Source organism: Sus scrofa, chromosome 15, assembly GCF_000003025.6.
Source record: "Sus scrofa isolate TJ Tabasco breed Duroc chromosome 15, Sscrofa11.1, whole genome shotgun sequence".
NCBI lineage: Eukaryota > Metazoa > Chordata > Mammalia > Artiodactyla > Suidae > Sus > Sus scrofa.
The window spans coordinates 108,482,387-108,498,769 of record NC_010457.5 but is presented as its reverse complement, the minus strand read 5'-3'; the positions used below and the strand labels follow the sequence as shown (position 1 = coordinate 108,498,769).

At 38.9% G+C, this 16,383-nt stretch overlaps 1 protein-coding gene across 6 annotated transcripts in view; it reads right to left on the bottom strand.

The window, feature by feature from the left end:
• The window catches only part of PARD3B (par-3 family cell polarity regulator beta), a 1,031,031-nt gene that overhangs the window by 414,718 nt on the left and 599,930 nt on the right, over nucleotides 1-16,383 (bottom strand). For all 6 annotated transcript variants that reach the window (XM_021075042.1, XM_021075045.1, XM_021075043.1 and 3 more), the window contains 2 exons: nucleotides 5,726-5,896; nucleotides 487-619 (listed from right to left, as the gene is read on the bottom strand). In XM_021075042.1, the coding sequence (XP_020930701.1) occupies nucleotides 487-619; nucleotides 5,726-5,896 (304 nt within the window). The remainder of the gene's footprint in view (nucleotides 1-486; nucleotides 620-5,725; nucleotides 5,897-16,383) is intronic.

Sequence of the window (16,383 nt, the reverse complement as noted above, 5' to 3'; positions counted from 1 at the left end):
GAGAACACTCCAACCAGCACATTTTGGTCTCAGTTCACGGTATTTACTGCGTTGAGAACCAAGCACAAATCAGCAAATTGTGTTATGACCATTTTATGGTTTAATACTAGTCTATCTATTTTGTAAGTTTAGTAGTTATTTATATATGGTAACTTTCAATATTAAAAGAGTGTGTGTGTGTGTGTGTGTGTGTGACAAAACAGCTTGTCGTTTTGTTCTCCAGGCATGGTTTGCTTTACACATAACCCTCCCTGTTTGGGGCAGTAAGCATAGAAACTGTCACTTAAACTGGAGGCGATGCCAGGAATCTGCTTCACAACTTGTGAGTCAGCTCTCTCACCCAGCTCGCAGCGTTCGTGACTCAGAGTCAAAAGTCTGTACTTAGGCTAATTAATTCCCCTTTGTTCCTTTATTTTTAAAAAACAATTACTCGTGTTGTCTCACAGCACTTGCCATAGATGAAAATGGACAGACCCCCCCCCTTACCTTTCTGTTTGTCTTGTGGACTACAGGTGCCAAAGGGATGCGAGGGACTATTATCATTTCTCCTGGAGGTGGTTAGAGCGTTTTGACAGCTCTCGAAGCCTGGCTTAGAAAATGCCCCACACTCTGCAGCCTCCTAAGGGATGAACATAAAAATGATATTCGCATTTTCAATATGTTCCAACTCAGTCAATGGAAGCAAAGTGGAAGAATGATCGATTTACGAATAATCTTGCAAGAGTTATGGCGCATACATCCTCAACTGTGGAAAATCAGAATGGTCCTATCAGTTAAAACATCTTTGAATATGAAATAAAAAAAAATACACTGACAATGTGGTGTTGAGGATTAGGAGTGCTGATAGCCAGCACAAAAGAGGATTAGCTTTATTATTCTTTCCCTGCCACGAACAACTGGCTTCTTTCAAATTTTCTTCCGTCTGGGAGTACAGCTTGTAGCAGTGTCAACATAAGAATACAGCTCATGCCAAGGGTGTCTCTGCCAACCAGCTGGTTCCTCTCTCTCTCTCTCTCCCTGGGCGACTAAGTGCATATGCTCTAGGACACGTCAGAGCCCAGGCAGGTTTGCCACGGAAAGGCCATGAGCGTGTCCCACTGCAGATACTGGGCCTTCTGGCCAGGAGCTAAAGCAAACTGCGGTGACAATGCCAAACCGTGGTCCTCCTGAGATTTTTTTTTTTCTTTTTCCACATGTCCCCCTTCTACTTTGATTTTGCTAGTCTGTAAACAAATTCAGTTTCCTTAAAACTGCTATATCCAGAGTAACACCCCTGCAAGCCATATTCCACAGGTGCTAAAAAGGTACTAGGAGGGCCCAACTGCAGAGAGCGCTAGCTATTGTTCAAGACGGATGGAGCCTGGAGAACTGGGTTTTGCTCCTGCTTATATTATGTTCTTCCTAGCAGATTTCAAAGAAGTAATTTGAAAGCCATCTCAGGGCTATTCCCTCGACCGCTTGTGAGAGAAAAATGCAGCAAACAGAAACATAGATCTGATCCCCAAAGTTCTTTCCTTCTGAAAAAGAGCATTTGGCCCAAACAATGCATTTGATGTATGCTTTCCCTTTTAGTTACAAAAACTCGGCATCCTGCTAGTTAAATAAAATAGTCAAAACACTCAGCGCATGCATTCTTCATAATTAAAATGTTTTCAGCTGCTGAAGGCCCTTTAGCTTTTTGTCAAAGCTTCTAACACTTTTTTCTATACCCAGTGTTGGCCATTGCCTCTGTACTGTGAGTCAACCAAGCCCAGCGCTGAGGCCAACCACTCCTAAATTAATGCTGGAGCCTTGGCCAGTAGGAGAGGTAGCACTTATCTTGCATAGTCAAAAGTTTTGATTTAACAACAACAACAAGAACAGAAAAATATTTTTTTCCCTGCTTTCCTGGCTCTTTGATAAATGACACAATCAATATCCCGACAACTGATCAGTAACCAGCCTAATTAAAGTATTCAGCCTGTAAAATAGAGCTGTCGTGGAGGCCTCCATTAGTGTCCCAGCCAATAAAAAATATAATGGATTTTTAAACATATTCTGCTTCCACCAAGCTGAGCTTACAGCAGGGAGGCAAATGTTGGGGGGAAGGAGGGAAAAAAAAAAGCAGGTCATAACCCATTTTTTAATACCAACTCTCTAGGCTCAAATAGAATTACAATTGAACCTCAAGCTCATCCTTTGAAAAACATGTTTCTGTTTAAAATGATTTTGATTCAATCAAGGCTCATTATGTATTCTTCACAAGGTCCTCATCAAAACTGTTTACGGATCTTGTACATCTGGGTAATGTGGGAAAATACCCCAACGACTATATGTTTTGACTTTTCTTAAGTAGCGTCTCCAATGTTTTTTTATATCAATATAATGTTCAAGTAACCATTTTGGTATTCTTCCCAAACCTACTAATTGATTTCTCTGCATGTATGAGCGGGGCTGAGGCCTTTTTTCTAGGTTATGGATTCTTTTTTATCATACCTGAGGGGGACTGCTGTTCCACAAGAGATTCCTCCAAAAAACACAAGCACACACCATATGCCTTGACATAGTAAAACAGATTTGGGAGATCAAATAGCGACAATTTTTTCCAATTTAATAAAGATTAGCTGTACATTAGGCTGCTCTCTTTTCATATGAAAAAAAACACTCTTTAATCTTCATGGGTTCCACAGAGATTCTCACTAGCTAAGAGAGCCAAGTGCCTGCTCGCCCCCCATGGAGAGCAAGTTTCTCACTATTAGGGAAACTAAAAATGGATCCTGTTTAAATGTCCTCATAAAAATTGTTTTTTGCCCCATTTCTTGAACTATATTAACAAGACATGGAGTTCCGGTCGTGGCGTAGTGGTTAACGAATCCGACTAGGAACCATGAGGTTGCGGGTTCAGTCCCTGCCCTTGCTCAGTGGGGTAAGGATCTGGGATTGCCATGAGCTGTGGTGTAGGTTGAAGACGTGGCTCGGATCCCTCGTTGCTGTGGCTGTGGTGAAGGCTGGTGGCTACAGCTCTGATTAGACCCCTAGCCTGGGAATCTCCATATGCCCTGGGAGTGGCCCTAGAAAGGGCAAAAAGACAAAACAAACAAACAAACAAACAAAACAAGACACCCCTCAGGATGGAAAACAAAGTGAAGGTTTAGTACTTTTTTCTGAAGGAATCATTGTCAGCTCAGCTCAGAATGTGACAATCATGATGAAAATACTTGTGGTAAAGGAGAATAAAAAAAGTGTCTCAACTTGCTGAGTCAAAACAAAGAGCACTTTTCCCCTAGGCATTCCCATATTTTAGAGAAAGATACGAAACCAGGGAGGATGAGAGGTAGGAAGGTAACTCTTTTAGCAATCATATTCAATTCATTTTTCTTTTCTTTTACTTCTGCTATTTGCCTAGATCTGGAACTTGAGCAGTATATTCCAGACTTTTCGATTAGTTGAGATATCTTTTATCTCAAGAAACCTAAAGGGAGATCTAAAACGCAAATGCATGGAAGAGGGGATTCAAGGGTCCACAGGCCATCATCCTTTACACCCATCTCTGACAACTGGGTTCCATGAAGGTCTAGGGCTCTAGAGTAAGAATGAACTTGAACCAGAAAGGAGACAATTCTCTCACGGTAGAAGCAAGGGATAAGGGTTTTGTGACTATGTACATAAGTAAAATCCATTAAATATTCATGGAAGTCTCTCTGTCACTTAAGAAGACACAAATGTTGAAAACAAGTTGGCTCATTATATATAGTCCCCAGTAATTGGCCAATTTACATTTATTTATTTAACATTTACAAGGTTATGTACAGCAGAGTAAAAAGGTACAGTTACTTCTTTCCAATAGCTGATAATGTAACAAAGTAAGAGATATTTGATAAGTTTACTACCTCAGCTTATCTTCTCTGAGGATAAGTACGCCTCAGATGCAATTTTTATTCATTCATTCAACAATATATAATGACTGTCTACTAGGTGCTCGGAAATGATATAGTAAAGGATAGAACAGAAAATAGTGTTGCCATTTACAAGTACTGAGCCCTCTACTGTGTATGTCTTTACATAGCCAGGAAATGGCCAATCTTGGATTTTAACTCAAGTAATCCAAAACTCTAGAGCCCAAGTTTTTAACCACTATGAGCCCCAGCTAACTTTGATTCTTACTTTGAAAATCTTTCCATTTAAAACATTTTAAGTTTAACTTATTATTAAAACTATTTTATTTTTTATTATTATTTTTTTTGCCTTTCCTAGGGCCTCTCCCGCAGCATATGGAGGGTCCCAGGCTAGGGGTCCAATGGGAGCTGTAGTCACCTGCCCACGCCAGAGCCACAGCAAAGCTAGATCCGAGCTGCATCTGCGACCTACGCCACAGCTCACGGCAACACTGGATCCTTAACCCACTGAGCAAGGCCAGGGAACGAACCCACAACCTCATGGTTCCTAGTTGGATTTGTTAACCACTGAGACATGACGGGAACTTCTAAAATTACTATTTTATATTAGAATGTTTTTAATAGGATTCTATTTTAGCTTTGTGTATTATTGTATTGCCCAACATTATTTGTCCTTAGAGAATATATGTGTGATTTGCTGATGTTCCTCTTAAATCTCATCATTTCTTAAAATAATTTTTAGGAGGAGTTCCCGTCATGGCTCAGTGGTTAACGAATCTGACTAGGAACCATGAGGTTGTGGGTTCGATCCCTGGCCTTGCTCAGTGGCTTAAGGATCTGGCATTGCCATGAGCTTGGTGTAGGTTGCAGACGCGGCTTGGATCCTGTGTTGCTGTGGTTCTGGCGTAGGCTGGTGGCTACAGCTCCGATTGGATCCCTAGCCTGGGAACCTCCATATGCCACGGGAGCGGCCCAAGAAATGGCAAAAAGACAAAAAAATAAAATAATTTTTAGGGGCATTTACTAATTATTCTCTATATATAAGCAAAAATAATGTTTTAGGAATACTTTGATACTTTATGATAATTATGTTATTGTATACTATGATATATAATTGTGTTATATACTACTTATATATTATGAAATAATAGTGTAAGTGTATGTAAGTGAAATGTTTAGGGATATCAGCATTTAAAAGTATTTTTTAAATATTTAAAAGTATTTCACTTACACTCCATGTGTAAGTGAAAATATACTTTACATTAAACATCTATAAAGGAATTGTGATAAAAGATTTCAGAAATATTTAATTCAAATGTTTATTTACTAACATGAAGAAGCTTGCTTAATAATCAAATTTTAAATTAGTGAAGTTCCGTATCTATATTATCTAGGTACACATTATAGAGAAGGCTGATTGCATTATAATGCTCTTCACACTAAGCATTGCACACATCTGATTAAGAAATTTCTGAGGTATGGATGCTGCCAGCACATCACTCCAAAAGTAAATAAGCATGTTATATACTTTAATGCTTTATTATATGAATAAAGCCTTATTCGTAAAGTCCAGAGCTCTAGGGATTTTTGGAGGAAAAACTAAAAAAAAAAGGACTTGCTACATTGCCTAAATTACTTAATTCATATGCACATTTTTATACTTCTAGTTATACCTAAAATATATAACCACCTGTTCAGCACAAAAAACCATGAGAGCACTTCTAGAGCATTTTTTCCAATTTTAGAATCAGTATATCAGTATGAGTTTAGCTACTATACTAGTAATGAAAGTATGAATATTCTAGTGGCCATTTGGGCAGTTTGCTGAGGGAAATAAAAATTTGCATCACCTCCACTGGTCTCTCTGGCCTCCTCAGAATCACCAACTGGATCATTCCTCGTATGTTTCCTTCCATGGACATTGATCGCCTAAGTGTTTCCATAGCTTCATGGTTGGACTTTCCCAAAAGAGATTCCCCATTAACTGCAATCAGCTGGTCATTCATCCGCAGACGACCATCCTAGGGTGGAGGCAAGTAAAACAGTGTTATATAGAGAAAAGCATGGCGATGACATGTGACTGGTTCAGGGAAAAGTTCAAGTTTAAAATGAAAAAAAAAAAAAATCACCTGTTAGGAATGATTTATTTTCCACGGCAGAAAAAAAGGTTCTGGAGTTTATCAAATAGTCACGAATACTAAGAATAGAGAATTATGTGAAAATTCTTTTTAGAAATGTTAGAGTCCCAAACTGCAATAATTTAGACATATGTATAATGTCTCTTAAATTTTGGCAAATATGCTAGCTTAGCCTGATTTTGCCATTCACTCTGGCAGCAACCATGTTGCTGATTCAAGGAAAGGGGGTTTGGAAGCAAAAAGAAGAGGTCCATGGCTTGAAAGGAGGGATTGCATTTGTAGGCACATAAAGACGTGGTGCTTAAATGCTGCCTGCATGCTTGAGAGCTGTAATGCATCTCTGGGATAGCGTTGCTAGCTTTATCGGATAGTGCTCAGAAAAAGCAAAACAAAACAAAGCAAAACAAAACAAAACACTCATGTAATTTTCTCTAACACAACCCAAAAGTTGTTAGTCTGCAAAAGAACACAGAAGCATGCAATGCAGGACGAATTTGCTACAATGTCTTCTGGCAGAAACAGAAGTCTTGACAAAAGGCACTGTCTAGCCTTTGGGAAGGAGGCTCTGACTGATGAGGACTTTCACCTAGCATCTTCAGGAAGGAAGATCATACAGCACAGAGCCCAGGGAATTCTGGCATGTGGGCAGGAAGCCTGGGTTCTAGTCTCAATTACTGCTGGAAGCTCAGCAGCTAAACAAACTGAGATGCCAGATTCACCTACAAAAGAACTTGAAGGGATCCCCTCAACTGTGCCTCCCTAACAGGCAGTCTGGAAGGAAGAATACCTAAAGTATTGACAGTTTGATTAGGGCCATGTATTACACCTGTTATCCACTAGGATGGGACATTCTTGCTGTGAGACACAGATGCAATTTTAAGAATGTAATGATGCTGGCGTTTTTGCTAATATGTCTAACAGAAAAAAGAGTAGGTGTGTATGACGATTTTCCCATAGATTATCTCTAGTTCTCACAAAACTCTGGAAGTGGAGTAGATTAATGGTTTTACTCACATTTTGCAAATAAGGAAACTGAGGCAGGAAAGGGAATGTAATTTGCCCCAGGTCGCAAAAGCAAGTCTGAGATAACTGACTTTAAGTTCAGGTTTCAGGAACCTTGGCTCTTTTCAGTTTCTCTACTAGGGCTGCCTTTGTTATTTGCCTCTAGTCTACAGTTGCACAATAGTAAAACAGGCAAGGGGAAGTATGAAAGGGTTTTTGCAGTTAGAAGGATCTGGGATCCATGTTCAAAGGAAATGAAATGCAAAAGAAAAAAAAAAAAGTCTCTCCAGAGTTTTTCTCCAGGATGAGAAAACCAGACATGCCATGAGAAAGAGGACTAACTGTACAGCTTTGGGAAAGAAATCCTGTGGACAAGTGGATAAACTTTGACTAATGCGGCGACAGATAGGTACAGCAAGTTCCTCTGCTGACAGCCGGGAAGCGGGGGGTGATGAAAGCTGTTCTGGGGCATAGATGCCCTAGTGGAGATGCACTGCCCATGTCTCCTGCTGGAGAAAGTGTTGGCCCACAGATCGTGGAGGCTACCCAAAGGGGCACACATCTTCTTGGTGAAAGGGAGCTGAGATGGTAAGGCAATGGGAGTGATCGATAGAGAGGGGGGTCAAATTGAGCTGCCTCCATGGAGCCTGATGTCCTCGCCCTTCCTCTTGTTTTCCCACTCCACTTAACCTTTACCCTAATTTGGAGCAAATCTGGAAATGAGATTTACAGGAAAGGCCCAACCAGAAAGAAACCGCTTCACTTCTGTTATCCAGTATGGAGTGAAGGCTACATGAAGTAGGGGTAAAACACAAACAGCCACACTGCCTGTGTCAAGTGAAGTGAGACACTTCAGAGATTATTCTGCTCCACTGTGGCATTTGATGGAAGGAGGACTCAGGGCTGAGTCTTGCCAAGGCAGTTGGGAGGGTCACTAAAATTCTTTTTAGGAGGGCTGGACAGGGGTGTGTAGTTTTTTAAAAAGCAGAGGAAGCAGGAGGTTTGGTTCAGGATCCTTGCTCTGTGAGCAGGAAATGAGGCCAAGTGCTGGATCTGGAGAAGTTTAGTCTTGGCAGAACACCTCATCCTCTATGAAAGGAGGAAGAAAGAGAAAGATTGAAACTTGATGGCTACTTCTAGAACTAAAGGAATGAAACCAGAGCAAGATCCTTCCTCGTAACCTCCTATGAACCTTCTCTGTGAAGCTTGGAGAAAGGTCTCAGTGAAGAGGTAAATAAGAGATAAAGGGATGGAAGAAAAACCTTTTTTTCTTTTTCTTTTGGTAAGATAATCTCTTACAAATACTAAGCACCCATTTTTGTTTTTAGCTACCTTCCGAGTCTTAAGCATGCAGAAGAACTAGGTTGAAGTACAACACGTCTGCTGTATCCCAGTTCAAAACAAAAAGGTGGGTCAGGTCACCCCAGAGTAGCTGGAATTTTTTTTTTTTTTTAAACAAGCATTCATATTTATCACGAGCCTCAGTGGGAAGCTGTGGGTGTGATAAAAATCTACATACTCTCCTTTTTCAGTTTAGCTGGTCTGTTGCTATTGGTTTTTGCTTTTCCTTTATAAGATAAATGATGGTTAATTGCATTAATGGTGATGCCAGTAAGCACCACATTGTCCTAACATTTAAAATGTAATCACAGAATTTAGAGCTGGAAGCATCCTTAGAGATCATTTTGCCCAACCTCTTCCATTTATAGATAAATAATGTGATGCCCAAACCCTAAGAGGATGAAAAACCATTTATTGAACTCTTCTTAAGAGAAGGCACTTCCACATGTATTAGAACTTGCTCAGCTAGTTAAGATCAGTAGAGAACAAGTCCTGACTTCTCAGCACCGCCTATTCACTAACCAGTCTGTGGTCTACATAGATGACAATGATGAGTCCCTAAAGGCATAACACTTCGAGAAAAAAGACTTCTGTATCCTGAGAGGACAATATGCCACCAGATGTCACCTGGTGGAAAATCTTACATGAAAGCCAGAGTCAAATGATAGACGATGTAGAGTCAGGAGAATAGCTAGAGGGATAGCAGAGCAAGGAAATAAGTTGGAAGGGAGAGGAGGTAGGGAATATTCATCTATCTATCTACCTATCTATCTATCTATTTATTCATGCATTCCATGTCTAGTCTTTTTTTCTTTTCTTTTTTTTTTTTTTCTTTTTTTTTGGACCACTCCCATGGCATGTGGAACTTCTTGGGCCAGGGATCGAATTCCAGCCACAGCACTGACCTGAACCACAGCTGTGACAATGCCACCAGGGAACTCCCTATCGATGTCCAGTCTCTCTCTTTCTTTTCTTTTGATGGCTACAACACAGGATCAGAGCCACATTTGCGACCTATGCCATAGCTCACAGCAGCGTCAGATTCTTAATCCACTGAGTGAGGTGAGGGATCAAACCCACATCCTCATGGACACTATGTTGGTTTCTTAACCTGCTGAGTCATAACGGAACTCCCTCCATGTCTAGTCTTAATCTAAAATGAAGTTGATTTAATGAAGAGCTCATTACTCAAGCTCATCAGAGATTCCTCAAAATCGTGCATGCCTGTTCTGCTTTGGGATAATTTTTACCAAGAAAAGTTTTTTTTATGGTTTCATTTTTTTCTATTAACATTATGCTTAAGTAAATACTTAGGTTTGAGAATGGAAACTCTCATCAACAAATTTTATGTTAGTGAATTCAATTACCCAGGGATGTTACTCAGTAATTCTAGGATACTTATTTCATCATAATCTAGATCATTCTTACATTTGTTAAAGAGAAAACAAAGAAACAAACCCTCCAGCTATGGACTGATGTATGTGTTTTCCTTACATTTATATGTTGAAATCCTAACACCCAACATGATGGTATTAGCAGGTGGGGCATTTGAAAGGTAAATCAGTGCCCTTATAAAAGAGGCCTGGGAGAGAGCAAGAAGACAGCTGTCTATCAACCAGGAAGAGGGCTCTCACCAGACACTGAATCCGCAGAGCCTTGATCTTGAACTTCAGCCTCCAGAACTGTGAGGGATACATTTCTGATGTTTAAAAGCTACCCAGGCTATCACATTCTGTTATACAGCCCGAACAAAGACACTTTCCTTCCTGCTTTACGGTCACCATCAGACCCCTAATCAAAACTACCACAACTACACCCCTTACCTTTGGCAACCCCCATAACTAGCTCTATTCATTGTCAAGCCAAGAGGGAGTAATAAAGTTCCCAAAGAGGAAGAACAATGAGAAAAAGAGAAGGAGAACAGAATAAAGACAGAAAATGCCTCTGCCAGGGCACATTAGGACAAATAAAACCTGGTCTGAGATTTAGGTCTTCTCCATGTCCTGGGGTGGCTTCAAATCTCACCAGCCTTAACCTGGTTCTAATGCAGGAGAAAGAGAAGACCAGGAAATAAGATGTTGGAGTATTAAATCTCTCTTTTACTGAACACGTGATATAGGCCAAGACTTGGGCAAATATTTTCCATATAGTCTCATTTATTTCTCACAACCACCCTGAGAGATGTACAAATGGAGGCTAAAACACCCTACTCCCAATATTTAAGAGATTACAAATGGAGGCCCAGAAAAATGAACTGACTTGTCAAAGAATGCTGTCATGACCAGGTCTACCTGTCTGAGGCGGATATGTACCCATTGTGCTTATGCTGTACTAACTTTTTTTTTTTCTTTTTAGACCCTCACCTGCAGCATACAGAAGTTCCCAGGCCAGGGGTCGAATTTGGAGCTGCAGCTGCTGACCTATGCTACAGCCACAGGAACATAGGATCTGAGCCTCATCTGTGACCAGAGCTCCTGGCAACATCGGATTGGCTCCTTAACCCAATGAGAAAGGCCTGTATCCGCATGGATACTAATCCAGCTTATAACCCGCTAAGACACAATGGGAACTTCACTATACTCTTTCTAGAATAAGAGTTCTAGAGGCGATTAAAGGCACTATAATGATTAATGAATATAATTATTTAATGAGTTTCTACTCTGTGTTGTCATTGTGTAAAACTTTCCCTATGTGCCAGACAACTGAATCCTTACAACGACCCTATACACTTGCTCCCCTTTTACAAAAGAAGAACCCAAGGATCAGGCAAGTTAAGTGCATTGTTACAAGTCACATGTCTAAGAGCAAATCTGAGCTAGGTCTGGGTCACTTGCTAAAGTCTATATAGTGATTCTTGACATTTATGGGCTCTTTTTAGACTCTTTTAAGAATCTAATAAAGGCTATAGATTCTCACCTTTTAAAAATAAATATTTACATGATAGTTTCTCCATAGCTGCATGTTTGGACTAGGTAATTCTTTGTAATGAGGAAGAATTCTGTAGGATCATCATGCACTTTGCGGGATGTTTCATGTGCCCACTGAAGCATATTCATGATGTCTGGGGGGTTCAATGACCTCATAGTTCAGCCTCTGCTGTGGCTCTGCCATGATTATTGGTGACAGTGCATAGCTTAATCCAACTCTTTGGGCCAATTCTTTATAAGGCCTGGTTACCTCTAAGGTTCTAACAAACATAGAGGGAAGAGAAGGAAACCACTACAAGACATGAGTCAAGCATGAAGGAGTGGGCTGGCCAACTCAGGGGTAGCTGGCTGGGGCCCAAGGCTAGTCTGCATTAGGCCAGGGTGTTGAGAGGATTAATCACAACCAGATGTTGGCTCCTGCCCCTGCCTGTTTCTAACAGGGCCTTTGGTGAAGCCTCCTGGGATGTCATCGATACTCAGGGTCCAAACCCCAAAGCTTGACTTTGGACTACAGAGCAGAACTTCCCTGGACCGGGCTGAGATTCTAGGCAAGATGGCACCCGACTAAAGGAAAGGACTGTCCTGAGCAAATCTTCCTCAAGGGCCTAAAATCACTCCAGAACAACATCTGCTTACCGTAGTTTTTGAAAAAATAAAATAAAATAAAAAAAAATTCCAACTTTGAAAGAGACTTGTATTCCAGATTGAAATCCTTTAACTTCATTTTCGAACACTAGCAATGAAAGGAAAAGAATAAATCTAGATTTTAAAGTACTGTTTTTAAAACCAAGAAAGGGAAGAAAGAGGAGAAGCATGTAAGTTCTTGTCTTGAAGGACACCTACTCACATTAGTCAATGTTTCACATCACTTGTCATAGTTTCCACCAATATGAATGGCGCCATTCTTGCCAAATAAGAATGCTATTTTCCAGAAACAGTAAATTGCACTCTGGTGGACACACCGTGGTGACTTGGCCTGCATGTTTCCTTCTCTCCAAATTGCTCTTTGCCTTCCTGCTCATCTGTTGAACAACTGTCTTCCAAATTAGCAACTGCTTCCCATTCACATGGGCAGAATTAATTTATTAATTTTTCTTCACAGGCAGAATGAATTGCTCCATCTCAACACCCATAACACTTTTAAATTTGTCTACCATAGTCCTTTTCATATTAGACTTGTTTATGTATTTATTTTGCTACCAGCTTCCTTTGCTGTGGAATGATTCTTTTTCAGTTTTCTGTCTCCAGTCTATGCTATATGTATAACTCATTGTTGCTGTTCAAGAAGTGCTTGCTCCACTGAATCACTTGAAACATCTTTCACTCAGGTACTTTGGACCTGGTTTAAGTTTCATCTACAATGGACTAAATCTGTAAATTTATAGACTGTAACTGGGAGAGATTTGTGAGCCCAGGCTGGCTTGGATATGCTGGCAGATGCTCAGAGAAACTTTATAATTCTAAAAGTGAAGCTTGATTACTCTCTGTGTACTGGCTCAATATCCACTTGTTCAGCTCTCGTAAAATTTTAAATTTATCTAATTTAGTGATGATCTTAAGAACATCACTCCATTTCTATGTAGCAAACCAGTGAAGTTCCAGCAATGTACCATTTACTCAGCATCTGTGGCATATGGGACTTTTTAAAAATTAAAGATAACTAAAGAGTATTTTTTAGAGCATCATAATATATATATATATAACCCAAACTATTCTGATATAATAATAATGATAATAAAATGCTTATTTTTTTTTCCTTTTTAAAAACTTCCTGGAAACATATGAGGCATAAATACATATATTTCAACTACGGCCTCTACTATGGTCATTAGTGAATCTTATTTCCTCAGCAAGAAGTTTTAGAAGCACTGACAAGATTATCAGAAACATTCCTTGGCCATTTTGTAGCAACAGCACTCTGCTCCTGTTTTACACTTTTTCTATTTCCTGTCCTTTCAGTTTCCTCTCCATCCCTTCCTATCTCCTTCCTGATTTTCTGTTTTTAGTTTACTTTGACCTAGCAACTGGGTAATAAAAAAACTTATTAAAGTGTATGTGCTATATGAATCAAGAAGATTTTGCATGAAGGCATAACTAGGTTGGAATCTCAGAGGCCTTTTTAACTCAATGAAAGGATCTTATTTGCTCACTTAAAATAAAAACAAGTTGTTGTGGCTTTGGTGTAGGCAAGCAGTGATAGCTCCAATTCAACCCCTAGCCTGGGAGCCTCCATATGCCACAGGTGCAGCCCCCAAAAGGCCCTCCCCCCCAAAAAAAAGGGAACTGTGCTCTTGTTTGTGCTAAGATTGCTAATAGCCTGGCCACTAAAAAATAAAAATAAAAATGGACCCAGAGCAGAAAGCCTAGAAGAAGTCTCTGACCACATTATGAGTTCAATATCTCCTATAAACACTCATAACAAAGGTGAATAAAGTTTTTTAGGTGAAAGGTACCATTTTCAGAGTCAAAGTATCATAACTGAATTGTTAATTTTGTATCATGATCAAATCAACTTTTGTAGATTATAATTTATTTTTTGATAGGTCTACCAATTCTTATATTTTTCAAGCCTACTGAGACAGTAATGATGTTCAAAGTACATATCAAAGTGATGCAGAGTACTAAAATCTTATTCAGCATGATATAAATCGATTTCTTATTCGTATTGCCATGCATAAAACAAAAACGTGAAAGTACTTAAAAATGGGCCAGGAAAACAATGATTGCTGCTAGTATTGCGGCATTTTAAAAGTAATGCTATACCACATCTTTACAAAATAATTGCTATTGCAGAAAACCTGTAAATAATATGCCTGATTATGTTAATAACATACACTAACATTTTTGGCTTTTTTTCTAAAAAAAGAAATTGATTTAAAATATTTGGCATGTCCTAATTGATCATTTTTTCATGTTAATAATTTAATTTCTTTAGTTAGTTATTGTGTTTCTTTAGTTAGTTATGCAGGTAGTATTTTTATGTAAAATTTTTATTGGGTATATAGCGGTGGTGAATTTTTCCAGGCAGAGTTCCTGCTTTCATTTGTTCACAGAACATCGCATTTTTGTGGTTAGGATGAAATGTTAGTGTTTGGCTTCTAAGAGTTGAGGATTTGCAGTGAAGCTATTTACACACCCAGACGGTACAGTCCTTTTGTCAGAAGTAAAACCTGAAAGACATGACTACTGGTAATGATCTTTACAGTTCTCCACCAGCAGAAAACATTATCAATTAAAAATAAAAATGCTAGTTGAAGAAATCGTTTAACATCTGTGTTCCTTAAAATGCTGTCCCTTTTATCTTCCTTTGGATTCATTAATTATAGATCTACCACATGATTTATAGATACCAGCAGAAGTGGAGGTGGGAATTACGATAGGAACTCCTACCAGACTTCTGCTGAGTAGCTTGGATGTCATTAAATGTTCCATATTACGACGATACACAGTGATTCAGGATCAAGGACCATGTTCCTGGAAATTCTGAGACTGTGTATATTCTCTCCCCACATTCATACTTTAGTCATTTTAAAATAGGGGGGTTGCTCGTATTAGTTAAAACCTTTTTTCTAACCCACTATGAAATGATATAGATCATGCAATACTGCATCTCTGAGGTTATATTCCAAATTTGCCAAGCACACAGAATCAAATTACTTAAATTATGTCTATTTCATATTCTGAGTGCATACATTTGCAATTAGCTATGTCAGGCATTTTTCTTTCATTTAATTTCATCATCATCAAGTAGTATTTATTAAGCACAAACCTGGCTAATTAATTTTCTAGAGAATAACAGTATTCTTAAATTTATTCCATTTAAGAGCCCTTAAGTAATCTACCTGATATATGATATTTTTCCCTTAGTAAAAATCACCTTTAAATTTTAATTTTTACATTATTGTTTCAAGGTTTCAACAGAACACATTCCACTTCCAAAGTGAGTATATTCAAATAAAAGATGTCATTCAGAATTAGTATAACAGACTCCAAGGAGTTTTCATTTTTACTATACAGCATGTTAATATTCTACCTTAATTTTTAAAAATATCATTATTCTATTTATAGATTTGTAAAAGTGGTTCATTTTTAAGGTGGAAAATGAAGAAAAATAAGCAGTTAAGTTAGTAGAGTCAACAGATGTAAAAAATACATTTTCTCTAAAAAACACTCAGTTAATAGAGCACAACAAAAGCAAAGCAAAAGAAAGCCACTGGTCTCAAAATTCAAAATGCTTAGCAGATGGGGATGAAATTATGTGAGGTCTTCAAACTGATCATCTAGACTTTATGTGTGCTTCCATGGAAAAAGGAAAAGCTCATTTTTATGTAGATTTGGGGAAAGGAGAATGTTTTTCTCAAGTTACTATTTTTTTCTCGCTGCAAAAAAGACAGTATTTCGTTTCATTTACCAGTAACAATAACAACACTTTGAATTCCAATCATACAAATGAAATTTTAGGAAAGCATCTTCTTGAAATCCTCATTTCCTTCCACTTATCGTTCTCAGGTCATGAGAAGTTAACATATATATGTGTATCTTGTATAATTTGGTTCTGGAAGCAATTCCAGTCTGGGGCAAATGCCCAGGCAAAATGACAGAAACAAAAACGAAACTACAAACATGCAATGCATGCTATTATTTAAGCAAATCAGCATCAATACTCCAAGTCACATTTGGCTGTGTTGGCCAGTGGTCACTTTGTCCATGAAAAAGCAGAGCTCCAAGGAATGTGTCAGAGGGATCTACAGAGGTCTCTGGAGCCAGAACGCCTCATTGCTGTGGCCTGACAATAGCAGAGAAGAGGGTCTGGGCTCTGCTTCTGACATGCAGACTGGAATTTAAATATTAAAATGAGATTAAACATTTGAATAATTCTGAAGAGAGTAAAAATATTGTTTGGTTTGCCCTGAGAGAGGGGGAGGTCTTCACCTCCAAGTGGGAATTCTAGGGCAGATGGATGTTCTTATTTTCAAATAAAGGTTTACAACTCTATTAGAAATGACTCAAATAAGAGAAGAAATGATAGAAAACAGCAGCCGGAGAGGTAAAGGGTGGAAAAAAAAAAAAAAGGAGGCCCTCAATTATAGTCACAGTCAT